We start from the raw sequence: 18,348 nt of genomic DNA, 5'->3' as shown, positions 1-18,348 counted from the left end.
TAATAAAAATTATGTGAATGTGGTTTCTCCTTCAAAATATCTTATTGTAGTGTAGTTAACCTTTTCACTTAGAGGAAGCACTTTATGGCTTCTGTTTGGCATATCTGAATTGCTGGCATTACTACTCTTGTGCGTTGGGGCCACTATTAAGTAAAATAAGGGTTCCTTGAACACAAGCACTGTGATACCTCAAGAGACGGCTCCTAAGTGACTAACAGGTGGGGGAGCATCCACAGATGAAGACGCTGGACAAAGGGATGATTCACGTCCTGGCAGGACAGAGCACAATGATGACAGATCACATGAAATTTCATCACATTATTCAAACGGTGCACAATTTAAAACGTATGAATTGCTGATTTCTGGAATTTTCCATTTAATATTTTCAGGCCACAGTCGACTACAGGTAATGGAAACCACAGAAAGCAAAACCACAGATAAAGGGAGACGACTGTAGTAGGTAACAAAGCCACAATTTACTCCAAGGTGCTACTTCTCAGTTAGGTTCCAGATCTTGGCCACCATTATTAGACACTAGAGACAAACCACCTGTAGTGGGAGGAAGTACAGGGTGACAGTAGAAGGATCTGTCCTACTGAAAGGTGTAAAATTTCTAGACACAAACAATGGGAAAATGTTGGCTTTTGTAAGAGAGTGTTTTTGTTTCAAATTTGGGGGAGGGAATCCAGAGGAATAATGGAAATGTAGGAAAAATCAAAATACAAACAAATTCATTGATACAAGCTTTCGTAAATCTAAAATCATCTTGTTTAGATTAGAGACTAAAATTCATTATGCCTAAGTTATTTTTGCTCACAGAATTATCCGGTTTTATGGACAAGGAGTGTGCAAGGACTCAGAAATACCAAAACGGGAGCCGGCCCTGTGGCTCAGGCGGTTAGAGCTCCGTGCTCCTAACGCTGAAAGCTGCCGGTTCGATTCCCACATGGGCCAGTGGGCTCTCAACCACAAGGTTGCCGGTTCGCCTCCCGCAGGGGATGGTGGGCTGTGCCCCCTGCAACTAACAACGGAGACTAGACGTGGAGCTGAGCTGCGCCCTCCACCACTAAGATTGAAAGGACAATAACTTGACTTGGAAAAAATCCTGGAAGTACACACTATTCCCCAATAAAGTCCTATACCCCTTACCCAATAAAATCTAAAAAAAAAATTAAAAAAAAATACCATAACAGCTGCAGTTCAGGGTGATGTGAATATGAATAGATTTTTTGTTTTAATTTAAATTTTAACTTTTTTTATGAGTTTCAGGTGTACGAAACAATGTAATAGTTAGACATTTACACCCCTCACAAAGTGATAACCTCCCTCACCAATCTCCTACCCCTCTGACATCATATATAGCTGTTACAATTCCCCTGGCTCTATGAGTAGATTTTTTAAATCTATTAAAATTGACTTTAGTATTATAGCATTTTTGTGATAAAAACCAAGAGCAAAATAGTACACTTGGAGTATTTAGAGGCAAAAAGTTCCCAGAAATGGTTTTTCAAAATGAGCAAAATTATCAATTGCTTTGGTAGGTTGGATTTTTTTAGGCATAAATCACTCATACCCTCTTTTCCCACAAAAGTCCCCAGGGCCCTCTGTACTGTTCGTGAGGGTGTTTCCTCACTGTTCACGAGTGTGTTTCCTCAATGTTCACCAGTGTGTTTCCTTACTGGTCAACAGGACAAGGACAGTCATAAGCAAAATGAAACATTGGCAATTTATCTTGAAGGGCCCCCCCACCTTCTGTTGCTTCCTCCCACCCACCCCAGGGTCTTGTGCCCCTCCAGCCAAGGAGGAGGGAAGCCTCTGTTCATTTTTAAGCAAAGATATAACTCATTAGGTTTTTCTCAAGAATAGCCTGGGGTAAGGTAGTGCCCAGCCCAAATGAATAGACCAAAACAAGTAACCACTTGTATTTACTAAGCACCTACTCATCAGGCTTTGTGCTACGGTAGCTACTTTACTGCGTGATTTCACCCACTCTAAACACATTGTAGGTATTGCTGTACCCATTTCACACACCTGAAATTACACACTCATAAACTGGACCAAGATGGCGCCGGGGGCTGATAAGAATTTGGCTTCTCAACCCAGACGTTGGATTTGGGTGATGTGATCTATGAGAGGCTGTTTGGGGAACAACATAAGGAATTGTGCTGGAATATTAGCTTGATGTGGCCGCGGCTAGGAGAGGCTTGCGAAGCCCCACTCAGGACTTTCCACAGCCTTCCTCTGAACAGGCAGATTACTGTAGCCACCAACCTTGGTGTGTCTCCTTTAGAGAACTGGGGAAGCTGGAGAAGATGTGCTTCTCAGATCAGGAGTCACCAATGTTATCTACAAATATCTTGGAACCAGGGAACCCGAAATAGTCTCTGCTGGGAATTTTTCTATTTTGTTGGTTAAGATGTAGGTGCATCTTGTTAGGTAACCAGCCTCCACAGCAGAACCCTCAAAGGGTCTCACCCAGGTCAGATGTACATATCCCCAGCTGACAGTTTGCTTTGCTGGGAGTTGCATTAATTATAACTTTGATATGCCCTGCGTTTGAGAGACTAATTCCATGAGGAACCAGCCTTCCAATCCAAGGCGTCTGACTGCAAGGACTAGACTCTGTATGGCTCCATGCTTTCTCCTTATGTTAGCATAGCTTTTTGTAGTCCTCCTTGAATGGTCATATTTCTCATGGCAGTGAAGGAGTATTTTGGAGGGAGAAGTGGATCTATCCAGTGCCCCTCAGGCAATTTGTGTTGGGAACTGCCTGTTCCATGGATGGATAAAGCCAGACTGTGTCCTTGGACATGTCCTTTCTGCTGGCATTCCTGCTGGAGATGTTCTGCTCTTCATCTGGTGGCCTCCCCTCCCAGGGTAAGGTCACGTGGGCCGGGACCATGGAACTGAATTCTGAAGCCTTTGCAGTAGATACTCTGGGGAAATTGATAAGAAAAGGAGCTAAGCTGGGATGGCTCAACTCTTAGTTCTGCACCCAGTTCCTCGAGCTTCCTTGCTATTTAAAACAAGTAGTAGCAGCAGTAGTAATAGCAATAGTAATAATAATTAGTGGCTAGGGTCCACATCTTAAAAATAGAGCATGAATAAGATAAAAGTTTACAACATGTTAAACCCATTCATTACGCAAAAAAAACTTTAAAGGATGTGCCCAAAGGCATCCAGCTAATCGGGGCAGAGGAAAGGGTAGGAGCCAGGCACGGGTGGCTGTCCCCGAGACACCACACACGTGCCTTCCAAGGCTGGTCACCCAAACTTTCTTTGCTGGTCTGAATGCAGGAGAACAAGAAAGAGGCTTTAATGGAATCTGACTTACACATATATTTTAATTACGAATCAAAGTTGCCTAAAGCTTTGAAAAAGAAAAAGCCTGCCAGAGATTTATTATCAACCACTGAGCCCACTGCGATGTCCTGCTTGCGGCTGAGATCTGGATTGATGCTGTCACTTGTTTCAAAACGAGCAAAATCACTGCCTTGCCAGACATGGACCAATGAGGCCTCCTCCTGGAGCGCGTGTTAGAGTAATTTAGGCGTCCGCAGCCTCAGTTTTTTGGGGGAAGCTGCCCACCCAGGACCTCAGACACTGAAGGCAATGATGTGGTGCAGGGAGGTGGGCTGATGCCATGTCTTCCTCCGGGAGGCTGCTGCTCTCATTTACAGCTGTTTCCAATACACAGGGCAGTGCTCATCGGAGACCGACACTCAGTAGATGCCTCTATTCTCTCTAGAGGCAGTGAGAGAAATCACAGGGGAGTGTGAAGAGAGCAATTGGCATGTACTTGACTGTGGGACGTTGGGCTTGTCCCTTAACTTCTCTGGGGCCCTGTGTCAACTCTGTCTCTCAGGACCGTGATGCTACACTAACAGTGGCCACTAAACAGGGTCCAATTGCCAGAGGAGACTCACAGGACCCAAATGAGGATGTTTCCAAATCTACAGTTTATTACGGAAGAAGGCGGCAGTATACCACGAACATTAAAGGAGGATCTGCATACCAGCTGAAGGCGCCTCACAGATGAGGACTGGGGAGGCCAGCTGCTACTCCCGTTGTCCTCTGTTCTCTAAGAGCCATGACAAAACGCACTTGCTCAGATCAGGAGTCACTAACATTATCTACAAATACCTTGGAACCAGGGAGCCCAAAATAGAGTCTCTGCTGGATATTTTTCTGTTTTGTTGGTCATGTAGGCGCATCTTGCTAGGTAACCAGCCTCCACAGCAGAACCCTCAAAGGGTCTCGCCCAGATCAGGTGCAAATCATTAATCTCACTGTTATCAACCAACGACACTTAAAAGCCTGTACAAACCATCCTCGAAATCCCAGGACCCATGGTTACCAAGCAGCACTGTTAATCAGCATGCTTCGTGCCTTGACCGGGGTCAGTCCTGTGCAGGAACATTAGCAAAGCAACTCAGGCTAATTCCAGGCCTACTGGAATTCACCCTCACAGCGCTTGCACCATGTAAGAAAATGCATACGCTCGATACATTCTAAAACATTATAGCATGTTGTTGTTTCAGTATTTGCAACGTCTTCCTACGCCTTTCATTTCTACAGTGGATACCTTCCTTGATGGGGTGTTCACCCACCCCCTTTGTGGGGGCTGGTCCATTCCAGGCAAGGCTAATAGAAGGGAGCCCTTCGTGGAACACAGAACAAAGGATGGTGACTCTACTAGTGACGCTGTAAATGACCGTAGGTCATAATTAGCAAGAGTTAGATCTCTTCTGACTCCACGAGGTGGAAAAGCAGGTGGATTCCACTGACCGAGTGCTTGAGCTGGAGGTGAGAGGGGGCCGAGCAGAGGGAGGGAGGGAGGAGGGAGAGTGAGAGGAGGGACGGCCTTCTGCTCCTCTGAGTCAGCTCTGAACAGGAAAGGTTCGCAATAGAAAAGGTAGAGACCTTTTGCAATGTTCTTTGGACCCATTATATAGGATTAACGAGTGACTTTCTGGAAATGGACTGCCTTTTCCTGCCTTTTCAAATGATGACAGAGTTAAGAAGGGGTTGCAGCTAGTCCTCAAGGAGCACGAGACCCTGAGTCTTGGGCCTCTTTCTAATTGCTCGACACTGCTCAGCAGAGGGCCAGGCCCAGAAGGCAGGCTGGGGTGGGTGGTGTCTTCCTAGAGGGACCTGGGATAGCCTCAGGCCTGGTGGTTGGGGAGACAAAACTCGGGGCAATGGGCCTGGTAACTTTTTCATATTCATGCAAAGCTTCCAGCTACCATGGACCCCTTCTTTCATAAAACACTGGCATTTTTCATTTCCGTGAGAGTAATACAAAATCTAGTTCCCTGGAGGAGTTCTCAAAACATAGACAACTTCAGTGTATGGTGGATTTCAACGTACCAAGGGACCTTTGCTAAGTCCTCTATCTTCCAGGAATGGCACAGGGCCCTGTGGAGCCAGAAGATTGTTTTGTCTTAACTCTATTCCACAGCTTCAGTGGGGAGTTTTGTCTAGTTTATGTTCCTATGGGGCCTTCCTTTGTAAGCCGTTGTTGGAATGGGACATTGACGTCTCACAGGGAAACTTTCATTTCCCTCATCTTAATAGGAGGTGGAAAGGACAGATGCTAATTTACATGACAATATTTAGCAGGCAGAAGATCTAAATTTCTGCATTTAGGGGTATTAGTAAATGTGGGGGAAAAATGGACCCAAAAAGAGATGACGATCAACTAAAACATTTATTGGATGCTTCATATGAATGTAGCATTCAGGGACCACAGAAGAATAAGAGATGTGAAACCTATTATTTCAGGGCTGACATTCCAGTTGAGGAGACAGGACAGACACATACCAGATGAATTATAGTGTGATAACTCATACTATAGCATCCACTGAGCACTTACTCTGTGAGGCACTGTACTAAACGCTTGGCAGGCATTCCACGAGCAGGCAAGGCTGCTCCAGGCTGCAGCAGCAAGAGCGCCTACCAAGAGCAAGGGCAATCTGGAAAGACTCCAGGGGAAGGAAGGACTTGAGCTGGGCCTTGGAAGATGCACAGGAGTTAGATCAAATGAGAAGAAAGAGCATACCGGAGCTGGTTACTTTGTTTGACATTGACTATGGTGGTGCCTGCTTCTAAGACTCTGAAGGCAGGTACTGATGTGAGTGTCCCCCTCGCCCAATCCTCTGTGACCCTGATGTTTCAGAGTGATGGTAAGGGTCAGGTTCTTGGACTCACAAAAAAGTGAGAGAGAAACAGTTTGCATCACATAAGAACTTCCCCCCCAAAATAGGATTTGACTAGGATCAAAAGCCTGGTACAGTGCACGGTCCTTGGAGAGGAAGAGATTTGAATGTGGTTTTTATAAGAAATCTCAAGTATTTCTTGCAAACCTTTGTGATCAGTTCCTTTCACACAGCTGATGATAAAGTTCTAAATGGTAGTGTTCAGTACGAGATATCGGGTTCTTTCTAACCTCACTCTTCCCCCAATAACAATAAATGTTACCTCTTAAGTGATTATGATCCTAAAAGCCTATGTTTCTGGGAAAACCTCAAATGTTTACTTCATTTGAGAGTCTGAGCTGCTCAAGGCCCAGCTTCCTCCTTCCCTTTGCTGAGTTTAAAAACTTAAGATTAAAGAGTGTTCAGTATTAAGAAACCCAGTTATTTATTTATCACATTAGCAGATCAAGGGGGAAATGAAATGGTTATATCCATAGATTTTGAAAAAGCATTTGATTTAAAAATCTATTTTGATTTAGAAATAAGTATCCTAAATAAAACTAAGAGCTATTTTTATTTAGAGCATATAAAATACTTCACACCAAAAGCTAGCTAGCATCATGCTTAATGGGGAACAAGACAAGAATGTACACTCTTATCACTGTTTAACAAAAGCCTGAAGGTACAGTCCCAGTAATTAGATAAGAGAAAGAAATAGGAGACAGAAAAATAGGTGAGGAAAAGCACAAATGTTTATTTTCAAACCTGGAAAATGCATCAGAATCAACTGAAAAACCATTGAGCTGGGCCTTGAATAAAATAATTCATTAATACACTTCCATACCTTATAATATCAATTAAAATATACAAGGGAAGGAAATAGTCCATCTACAAATGCCCAAAATAAAGTAAAAGAAAGAATTAGAAATAAACATAATCAGAATGTACAAGATCTATATGAAGGAAGTCTTAAAATACTCCTGAGGGAAACAAATGAAGACTTGAACAAATATCTAGAATCCTGTTCTTGGATAGGAAGACTCAACATCATACATAATAATAATAACTAACATTTATTATGTACCAGACACTCCTCTAAGTGTTTACTAAAGTATAACTCATCAAAAATGTGAATTATCTCAAATTAATCTTCAAATTTAGTATGATTGAATTCCATATATTATTCATATACCTATTTAAAAATAAAATTTAATTTAAAAATCTCAATTTCAATAATCCAACCTGACAACATTAAAAAGATCATCCCAGATTCTTGAAGCTCTTGAATAAGGAAGAGAGAATGCAAGAAGCACTAGTTTGAATCTTTGGCTCTTCCACCAGACTCTTGAGCATTTTCTCCGCTCAAGATTAAGATAAAACACCCTCAGTATCTCGATTTTTCCACAGGATGATTTGCCAATCTCAAGTTGCCTCCAGAGAAAGGCCAGAAGCTCCACAAACTGACTTGACATGCACACAGAAGGGGTTTAATATAACTCTCCTCAGAATGTGCCAATTTGGCATGTAAATTTTTTTGAGCTGAAGACAATCAAGGCCCAAAAGATTCAGGAATAGTTTCTTTTGTTTGTTTGTTTTTGTTTCTTACCTCCCCCTTAACTGCCTGAAAGAATTTAGATAGAGGGCCTGGTTTGGGAAGAAAGCTATCAGCAAAGATAAACACAAAGAATATGAGTGAGGAATGGTGGGCTTGGGGGAGCTCAGAAGGGCCTGGAGATCAGAGTCCTCTCTGTGTCCCCTTAATTATGAGGCTCAATTGCCTGACTACCTGTAGGTCTCATATTCTTATGGGGCCCCCCATGTACGTAATTAAATTTGCTTTTCTACTGGTAATCTGTTTTATGTCAATTTAATTAATAGACCAGTCAAAAGGACCTAGAAGGGTAGAGAAAATATTTTCCTCCCCGAATGGAACAAAGCTCTGCTATGAAAATTATCTTCACAACTTTGGATCTTAGAAGGACTTCTAGCTCAGGCCATTTAACACAAGAGGGAAAGTGAAGTCTATACAAACATAGACTAGACTGTGGCTTCTTTACCACCTTTGTTCTCCAGGTTATCCCTACCGGAGCCTCCCAGAGCTCCCCGTTGCTGCATCATCTTGTTCATCAGTGCAGATAAACCCACAGTTGATCAAGTTCTCCCAGAGACAATTTCCTCTTTGGGGATTTTACCAAACAATGATATCATGTAAACTGAGTCAGGCAAGCAAGGTGGCAAATGAAGTTCCTACCTGACATGGTGCCCAGGAGAACCAGGAGAAGGACTGCTTCCTGCATATTTGATAGTTGACCTCTGTGCACACTTCCAGCAAATCATCCAGGAGCAGAATCCTACCTTTTACCTAAAGTGTATTCCAGATGCCACTCATCTTCCCCTCCTGGTTTTGTTGCCATGAAAGAAATCAAACAGAGGCTTGGTGGTAACTAAGGGAGACTCTAAACACCACAGGACTGTTTGCTCTTTGATTACCTGTTTCTGTGACTGCAGGATACCCTGAGGCCAACAACCAACAAGCCCTGGTCAGCTCAGAGTCCATCTTAGAATTCCACACCTGTTGTATGGACAGAGAGCCCCGAAAGAGAAGTCAAAGAGCAAAGAAAGACCAGAGAGGCTGGGATAATAGTAAAAGCTGGACATAAGCAGTCATCCCTGATGATCTCAGTAACCCTGTAACCAGGCATTTTGTCTTTCTCAGAAGCAGGAGTGGGGAAGTGGGAATTTTTCTGACCACTGAATTGATGAGTCAGATTCCCAATTGGGACCAGACCCCTCCTCAAGTTGGCTATAGACACTGCCCTTTGATTTGATCCGTCACCACTGCCACTCTAGCCCTCAAAGAAGTCTGTGAGGAAGAGTATTGCAGGAAGAAGGTTCCTGCCTATCCCTCAGAGGCAGGTGCTGCCCTATATGGTGCTTTCATGTCCCAGGCAGCTCCATGCCAGGTGACAAGGCCTGGTGAGTGAAACACGGCAGGGCTGGAGTCCAGCCTCCACTCAGAGAAGGAGCAATGGCAGCGCAGAGGGAGGATGGTGGTGGCGCAGTAAGAATAGTCTTGGACACGGTGTGGAAGGAAGCTGGATTTGGACTCTCTCCTGCTTCTTTTGCTCAAGAACTGCTCGCTGGGGAAGGAAAACCCAGCAGCTCAAGGTTAGTGGCAGGAGGTGGGTAGGGAGCACTGAGCCAGACCCTCCCCGTCAGGGACATGAGCAGCGGGAGTCCCCACAGGAGCTCTGCAGACCATGTGTGCCCCACAAGCGAACCAGCTTTTGGTCACCACTGGCCAGTTAGTCAGTATGAGCCAGGGGAGCTGCCAAAGCCAATGGAGAGACACAACAATGAGGGCCAGGAAATAAGATTTAAGTCAACTTTGAGATGGGAGCCGTAAAAACTATGGTGGACCATGAATAACTGAAAGTGACCAGGAAACAAGATACGGAGGGAGATTTAACAGAAGGTGTTACAATGACTGGAGGAAAAACAAAGCCACTTCAGTTTATATGCTTCTGAATCGAGTCTGCTAAATAAGCTGGTTATAGCCCCTGCTGGGCACAAAAAGTAACGCTCAGAGAGCTTGAGTGCCTTGCCCCAGGTCAAGCTGCTAGTGAGTGGCCAAGTTGGGACCCGTGTCTCCTGCTTCCCAAACCCAGGGCAGCAAAGCTGTCTTCCTCCCCTCTCACCACATTCAAACCCTCAGCAGGCCCCTTCTCGCCGCCACAGTGCCACCTGCAGCCCTTTTCCAGTCTTGCTGCCTCCACTCTGGCTAAGGTCCTGGCCTCTGGCCTGGACTGTCTCATAGCATCCGCTGCATCCTACAGGAAACTGTCAGGTCAACTTCCCGAAGGACAATTTTGATCACTCTCTTGCCTGCTTAAAGTAACAAGCAACATTTCTCTTAGGAAAAGGTGACTTTTCCTGCATGAAGTAGGAAGTAAGATTCACAATGTCAGTCTGTAGGTTTCTGTGTGAGGCATGCTAGATTACAGAAAGCATAGGTTTTGCTGTGTAACCTTAGGCAAATTACCTAACCTTTCAGAATCTCAGGTTTGCTCCTATAAGTCAAGGACAATACTACCTGCCATGGAGCATTATTGCAGGCAGTACATGAGATAATGAAGTGAAAGAAGCCCATAGTAGGGGCTCTAGTGATACTATTTTTTCCTAAGACGACATCTGCAGGACCGTGGCAAAGGCTGAAACATAGTAGATACTCAATAAACACTGGCTGAAAACAAAGATGAATAAACAGTTGCCAAGTTACCAATTCTCGCCTCTCCGTTTTTCCTGTCATACTAGTTACTGTAAATAGTCCATTTCATTATGCATAATTAAAGCTGAAGTGATGCCTCAGATTAAGTTATGGAAAACGTCAGAATAATTAAGCCTTTGAATTAAAGAAATTCACATCTGTTTAATTTCCAGCCTGACTGCACAGTGTGCTTCATGTTGCCCTGTTTTCAGCAGAATAGGTTGAGTCTACCCATCCTTCCACTCCCTGGTCCACAATCATAAGGGTCATAGTCTGGAATTTGCTGTGGGTTTTTTCTCCTATAGTTATAGCTTCTGTTTCCAGCCCAGAGGTTGTTTCCGCCATTATGATGTTCTGTTTTCCATTTGTCAGCTCCCATCTCCTTCTGAAAGCCTGTGGTCCCGGCACCCAGGACGCGGCTAGGCCAGAACCACAGAAGCTGCTCTCTTTTCCTGACTCTGGCATTCTGGTGCTACCGGGGCCTTAGCCAGGTGAGATGAGTGGGTGGCTCAAAGGCAGAGCTGGAACTTGGGGGGCAGCAGGCACTCCTCCAGCTTCCCGTGAAACACCTGGGGAGCCTTCTCCCACCTCTTGTCTGGCTCGGCAGTAGTTCAGACCCTTAAAGTATTTAAAGGGACTTTCCTGAAATCTAGCCACTGCAAGTGTCTAACTTACTAGCAAAGGAGTTGTATTCTCAACACTTTTTGACTTAGAACTTGGAATACACTGTCCTACAGATAGATGTTCTTGGCCTACAAACCCTTACGTACTCTGTAATGTACTTGAAACATTATAGACTTCAGAGGAGAAGCAGAAGCATTGCTGTGAGTGTCCAATTATGTTCGGCTCCTTTAGCAGGTCCATGGGAATTGGGGGGCTGGCCAGCAAACCCAGTCACCTTTATATCTGTGGGGAAGCTCTGCCCATGGTTCCCATTTGTACAGTACTGGAACTGTGGGCTTTAGGCACCCAAACCCTAGGACACAGTACCAAGGTTCCACCATTCAAGCACCCCTACATTGCAGGTCCGCCTTAGGAAGAGAGCACCTCAGGCCAGGCCCACGGTCACAGTGGTGGCAGCCATGCTGATGGCACGAAGCTTCTTGTAGGAATGGAAATGCGTTCCGTCCTGTGTCTTCTTTGTGGGCCACTGTACTAACGGGCACGCTGCGTTAGCACCGCCCCCCCCCCTCTCCCCCCGTTCTCTCACATTTGTCTGCAGCCAGTCTCAGCAAGCGTCCAGGCCAGAGGGGCTCCTATACTTCTTTGTATCCCAATTGCTTCACAGGTAACACCGTGCCAGGTGCACAGCTAGTGTTCAACAAATTGTGGAATTAATACTTTTACTCTATATGCCCCCACTCTGTGCCATTCTCTTTCTACCCCAAACACCTATCCAATGAGAGCCCGTCAGCTTTTGTGGGGAACAAAATAAAGACGTTCTACAGCCCTTCTCATTTCCGGAACCCCAGGAGCAGTCACTCTGACTAGCCCTGAGGATCAAAGGAAGGGGCTCCCCTGAAGCCAGGGCCCTGTGACTACCCTCTGCCCTTCTGAGTTCTTAGCCGAGACCCCTGTAATAAGGGACAGATTAACAAGAGAAAAACAAACAGAAGTTCATGAACATGTATACCTCATGTAAACATAGGAGAGACCGAGGGAAAAACGAGTAACTCTGGATCTTAGAATTCACGCTTAAACACCATCTTGATAGGGAAAGGGGAGAGGGATGTAAATATCTTAGGGGAGAATAAATGACTTTCAGGAAAAAGAATCAGCCCTTAAAAGAAAGAATAGATGGGAGATGTGCTAGCTTGTAACAAAGTTTGTGTGTGTACACTAATAATCTCCTTTCCTGTGCTAACAGCCAATCTTCCCTGGTTGATGAAGTTCCCAGACTGGGGATTCATGACAACTGAATTTTTTTTTGGAGAATCTGTCTTTAGGCAAGTGGAGGAATTCAGAGAAGGCCTCTCCTTGCGTTTGTTGTTTTTCCGATGCTCTCAGCACAAAAGTATCAATATACAAAGCAGCATATTCTGGGGTGTCATGTTTTGAACTTCTACCGTCATATTTTGGGATGACATTCTGCTACCCTTCAGCTCTCAGGACCCACTGGCAGGGCCCCTGGCTTCAGGGGTTGAAATGTGAATAAGCGTGATTTCCCTGGGGCTTAGGGTAGCCCCACCTGACACCAGGAAACAGAACTCTGGAGTCCTAAAACGGTGGCGAGCAGGGGCCTGAGCTCAGTTCACGCCTCCAGGAAACTCCAGATCATTCTTATGTTTAATAAGAGCTGTACTGAGGTATAATTCACATACTATACAATGCACCCACTTAAAATGTACAATTCAGTGGGTTGTTTTTTTTTAAAGCATATTCACAGAGTTGAGCAGCCATCACCATAATCAATTTTAGAACATTTTCATCACCCCCCACTTCGTACTAGTCACTCCCCATGTTCCTCTAACAACCTCCCTCAGCCCCTGGCAACCACGAGTCTACTTCCTGTCTCTACAGATTTCCCTGTATTGGACGTTTCATATAAATGGAATCATACAACCTGTGGTCTTTTTGACTGACTTCTTTCACTCAGCATAATGTTTTCATGGCTCATTCATGTTGCAGCATGGATCAGTACATCACTTATTTTTGTTGCTGAATATTGTTATTCCATTGTATGGATAACCCACATTTAATTTGTCCATTCATCAGTAATGGACATTTGGGGTTTTTCTCCTTTATCCTATTATGAATAGTGCTGCTGTGAACATTCCTATACGAGTTTTTGCACGAACATGTGCTTTTATTTCTCTTGGATAAATACCTAGGAGTGTAATTGCTGAGTCATATGGTAACTCTTCGAGATAATTTTTTTACTGGGGTTGGTTTTCACACTTTTATTGGGAGCCCCAAAAGGGGGCCCTCCCTGTCAACAGAGATGCTCATAGTTTCTTCAGCCACTCCAAGCTTGGGCGTTGACAATCTGGGGTGGCTGGCACGTCAGCCATTCCCCTTGTCTCAGAGGGAGCTGGGAGTTGGAGTATGGCCTGATTGATCATGACGGTGTGATCGGTGTAAGGGCTGAGTAGGGGCAGAATTATATCTAGGCGCCCAATGATGGGCGCCACTACCAGCACTGGCTCCTTGGCCCAGGCATTCTTGAGGAAGGCAGCAATCTTGCCACCATCTTGGTCGCTGAGGCAACAGCTGCCAGACCATTCTTGTAGGCAAACATCTAACTTGGCTTTGACACCAGCTCCTCTCATGTCCTTTGTTGGCCTTCCTAGAGTCCTACCACAAGCTGTAGGCCTCCCTGTCGCTCACTTCTTCCCCCTTCCCTGTCTAGGTGGCATTCTTGTATTCATTCAACAAATATTGAATACCTACTGTGTGCCACGCCTTGTTGTGCATGTTAAGGTTACAGCACAGAATAAAACAGACAAAATTCCCTGCCCACAGGAAATGACACGCTAGAAGCAGCAGTCTCTCCATCCATCCAGTCCGCCATCACTCCTATAGAAGCCTCCTATGTGTCAGGCACCGCGCTGGGCACTGTAAGGTCTAATATGACATGTCCTCCCACCACGGAGCTCAAACCGAATCCTGCGACAAAATGGAAACCCACCATTACAATCAGGTGGGCCATGTGCTATGCGGCAGGCATGCAGCGGGCTGCAGAGGCGTGACAGAGGGCAGGGAGGAGCATCAAATTCAGACGGGTAGTATGGCTGCTCCAGAAGGTTTCCAAGGGCAGGAGTGAGCTGGAGAAATGAGGGGTAAAGGCCATTCCACACGGGAATAAACAGCGCAGAGCTATGAAATAGCGTGGCTCATCCTGTGGTGTTCTGCCAGCTGACATCCCGGGGGAAGCTCAATTTTTAAAAAGAATGTTTTTTGGATAGGTAATACATGCGTACAATACAAAATTCCAAGTATTCAAGAGAATAATCAATGAAAAGTAAATATTGCTGCTCTCACCGTATCCCAGAAGCTCCTTCTCTCCTCAGAGGCAATCGTTATTGTCAGTCTTTTGATCCTTCTGGAGCTAGTCTGTGCATATGCAAACATGTACTCACCTACACAGTCTTTGCTTTAGTACAAAGAGAAGCCAGTTATATACTCAGTACTTTACCGAGGGTTTTTGGGTTTTTTTTGGTCTTAATATATTTTGGAAATTCTAACATATCCCTGCACGTAGCGCAGCCTCATTCTTTTTCATAACTGCGCAGTAGTAGTCTGTTGGGTATGTGTGCTATCTATGATTTATCCCGTCCCTTTTTAATGGATGTTTGCTTTGTTTCCAATTTTTTCTGTTACAAATAATGCTGTAATACACATCCTTGAGTATAGATAACATCCCACCTGTGAGAGTATATTTGTAGATTAAACCCCTAAAAATGGAATTGCTGAATCGAAGGAAATGTACATTTAACTTTTTGGTAGATGTTGCCAAAATATTCTTCGAAGAGGTTGTTTCAATTTACACTCCTACTGATAACATGGGAGAGTGTGGGCGAGTCCCTGAAATCTTTTCCAACGTAGCGTTATCAGACATTTTTCTTTTTGCCAATCTTTTAGGTAAAAAATGGTGTCTCATTTCAATTTTCATCACCCTTCTTATGAGTGAAGTTGAGCATCTTTTCACAATATTTAAGAATCACTAGTGTTTCATTTTTTGTAAATTATCTGTTCATTTCTATCATTTTTCTATTGGGTTGTTGGTATATTTCTTACTGGTTTGTAGGATGTCTTGACATGTTAAGGAAATTAGCATTTGTGTGTAATAAGTATGCATTGCAAATATTTTGCCAGTTTACCATTTGATTTTGTTTATAGGGAGTTCTGCCATGTAAAGCTCATATGGTCTATTGTCAAGTGACACACATATTTACTGAGTAGATGACGGTATTATTATCAAAGATGTTTTGTTATGTTGTATTTCCAAAACCATTGGCATAAATAGATTTGATAAAAATACCTATAAATCAGTACTCCAGCTGAATAGTGTCAGATAACCAGACTTATTGTACATGAAGCATAACTTTAAAATAACACACAAAATTCACAAATAGCATATGAAAATAATTTTTATTATTTTGCCATAATTATTTTTAGGTATATCTCATTAAAACTGATCTCCAAAAGAAAAAAAATATCTTAATTTTCAAAACAAATAAATAATAATATGGATTCTTACAATATAAAAATTTAGAGTTGCATTTATTTGTTTTTGCTTGGCTTTGAGGACTTATAAGGATTTTCTTCCTTTTTAAAAAATACTTTCGTAATCAAAAAAATTTTAATTACTCTGTGCAATCAAAATATTTCAATTTTCAAAAATTTAACTCAATATGCATCTTTTCAGAAACATATTATCCTTTGATATAAGATTTGTGTGTGTGTGTGTTTATATGGTGGATAAACCTACTATCAAAACTAAGTTCCAATTCAAGCAGTTGGGTTTTGAACAGCCTCTGTGTTCCTCTGGACTCACTCTAATCTGCATTTAAAGCCTGCACTATATTAAAAACAAGAAAACTCCTTGTTTGCTGAGCTTCTGACATATCTACCCTTCATGAAAAGTTTTCTTGACATCTAGGTAATTACACTCACGGGGTTTCCTTAAACAACTAGAAAATGTAAAAACTGTGTAGAACTATAGAATTTTAGAGGCTGAAATGACCACAGAGATGTTCTAGTTGAGTTATGCAAGCATTGTATTTTCTAGATAAGAAAACAATTTAAACTACGGCCTAGCTCACAAAGCTGGTTAGTAGAGGTCCGGGAAGGGAGGCAGGCCTCTAGATTCTCAGCCCTGCTATCTTTCTCCTACTCTAAAAATGTTGTTAATAATAGCAGCAGCAGTAAATCACTAATACATGTATGTTACTTTATAGGAAACACTCTCCACTTCCCCACGACTGGCTCCTTTTCAACTTGCACATTTCCGATTAAATGTTCCTCTTCAAAGACACCTTCTTTGATCACCCATTGCCAATCACTCTCCCTCCAAGCACCTTCGTTCCTTTCATCGTGGTTCTCACCAGAGTTTTCACTGTGTCTATTTCTTTGTGTGGTCATATTACAGCCTATTGGACTGTGAGCGCCATGAAGCAGGGCCATAGCTGCTTTGTTCATGATTGTAGCCCGGTGCCAGTCACAGCACCATTAACTTGTTAAACAAATGAATGAATCAACGAAGAAATGTTGGACCTGAGCTCAAACCAGTGTCATGGTTCTGTAGAGCAACCCAGTCCCTAGATCCCAGATGGAGGCTATTACAGAGAAGACAGTAATAAATGAACCACCAATTGCAAGCACATGAATCAATTAAAGACCTGTTTACATTTCTTTGTGAAACATAATCACTTAGTGTTTGAATTAAGGTCAGGCTCATTGTTTACAGCCTCTTTTGCATGTCAAAAATTGATATGAATTCCACAAGCTTAAATTGTTAGATACCCAGGCAAGGGGCCTATCCTTCCTCATCCAGATGTGAAGAGCCAGGAGTACTAGTTCCCTTCATTTTCCCTCTGTAGAATCTGGAGAAGCTAAGCATCTTGCCCAGTCAGAAGGTGGGTGCAGGCAGAGCAGGTAGCCTTTGGCCTCAGACTTAGCCTTGAACCCTGCTCCCCGACTTACCTGCTTCATGAACTGCACAGGTCACTTAAATTCCCTGACTTTGCTTTCTCATCTGCAAAGTGGAAATAACAGTGCCTTCTCCACTGCAGAGCTGATTGCAAAACTCAAAGGGACCATCTGTGTAAATTGCCCAGCCCTGGAACGCCATAGCTGCTCAAAAACTGTGTTCCTGCATTCCACCAAGAGGTACTGAGCACTGCATCATTCCCATTATTTTATCAAGGTCTCCTGTTTAAGGGGTAGGGGGCTTTCCACCACACCACCGTCATAAACAAACAAACAAACGGAAAAGAAGGCAGTTTTCCCCTCCAGCCAAAAATTATTATCCTTCACATAAGAACTACAAACATGACCCTCATTGATGAATTCTCCAGTTACATCATTGTTCAGCCACTTTAAATCTTTTTTGGAAGTAGCCAGCTGTTCGTTATAAATAAATTATAAATTAGACTTGCCACTTATAAGCTGTGATAACCAAGTTTATCGTGACAGAAAGAGAAATATTATGTCATAGCTATCTGTAATAACTGAGGAATCATTTTACCCAGTTCTTCGATACGCCAGACACTGTGCTACACACTTAATATGTGTTAACTTGTCTAGTCCTCACCATAACCCTGTGAGACAGTTGTACTGATATTATCCCCCATTTTACTAGCTGTGGAAACCAAGCCACAGAGAAGTTCAGTAACTATCCCAAGATCACCCATCTAGGAAGTGACAGAGCCAGGATCCAGACCCCGGCGACTGGGCTCCAGAATCTGGGTTCCAGGTCACTACACTGATAGTCCCTCTGCCCCCATGATTGAACCGTACAGAACACCCACATACGTAGATAGCACATGCGTCCTTTTAATAGGATGGTGCCCCTCTCTCCTACCACTTCTCTCTTATTACTGCTCCTGGATTCATTGGAAAGAAAAGTAACTGGAAATAGTGTTTAGGAGTATAGGGAAAGAACCTACAGAACTGAAAATTAAATCTGGTTTGGTTTGGATTTGTTCTTTTGTTTGTGGTTTGCTGCTATAACAAGAAGACCCACTGTCAATCACTAAGTGGGTGGGTTGGGGAGGAGTTGTTCCTCAGGAAGGAAAGGAAGGGGTTTCTGGTTCCTCAGGAAGGGGTGCTCCTTGCTCTCAGAGAGAGCGGACAGGGCTTTTGCTGTTTTAAGCTCAGGGATCTCCCTAATGGGCCATCAGCACTCACCGATGAACCATCCACCTTGACTGTGGGAAAAAG

At 43.6% G+C, this 18,348-nt stretch overlaps 2 protein-coding genes across 2 annotated transcripts in view; both read right to left on the bottom strand.

Moving 5' to 3' along the window:
* Nucleotides 1-8,614, bottom strand: part of CDHR3 (cadherin related family member 3) — a 63,194-nt gene extending 54,580 nt beyond the window's left edge. The window contains exon 1 of the mRNA XM_033088927.1: nucleotides 8,449-8,614. Coding sequence (XP_032944818.1) covers nucleotides 8,449-8,494 — 46 coding nt within the window. The 5' untranslated portion in view covers nucleotides 8,495-8,614. The remainder of the gene's footprint in view (nucleotides 1-8,448) is intronic.
* A 4,795-nt stretch (nucleotides 8,615-13,409) lies between these two features.
* LOC117012235 (NADH dehydrogenase [ubiquinone] 1 alpha subcomplex subunit 3-like) lies at nucleotides 13,410-13,733 on the bottom strand. Its single transcript, XM_033088261.1, has one exon. The coding sequence runs from the start codon at nucleotides 13,731-13,733 to the stop codon at nucleotides 13,410-13,412; it is 324 nt and encodes a 107-aa protein (XP_032944152.1).
* Between the last annotated feature and the right edge of the window lie 4,615 nt (nucleotides 13,734-18,348).

Source organism: Rhinolophus ferrumequinum, chromosome 20 (assembly GCF_004115265.2).
Source record: "Rhinolophus ferrumequinum isolate MPI-CBG mRhiFer1 chromosome 20, mRhiFer1_v1.p, whole genome shotgun sequence".
Classification (NCBI taxonomy): domain Eukaryota; kingdom Metazoa; phylum Chordata; class Mammalia; order Chiroptera; family Rhinolophidae; genus Rhinolophus; species Rhinolophus ferrumequinum.
Note: the sequence above shows the minus strand (reverse complement) of the source record. Positions and strands in the feature narration are given on the sequence as shown.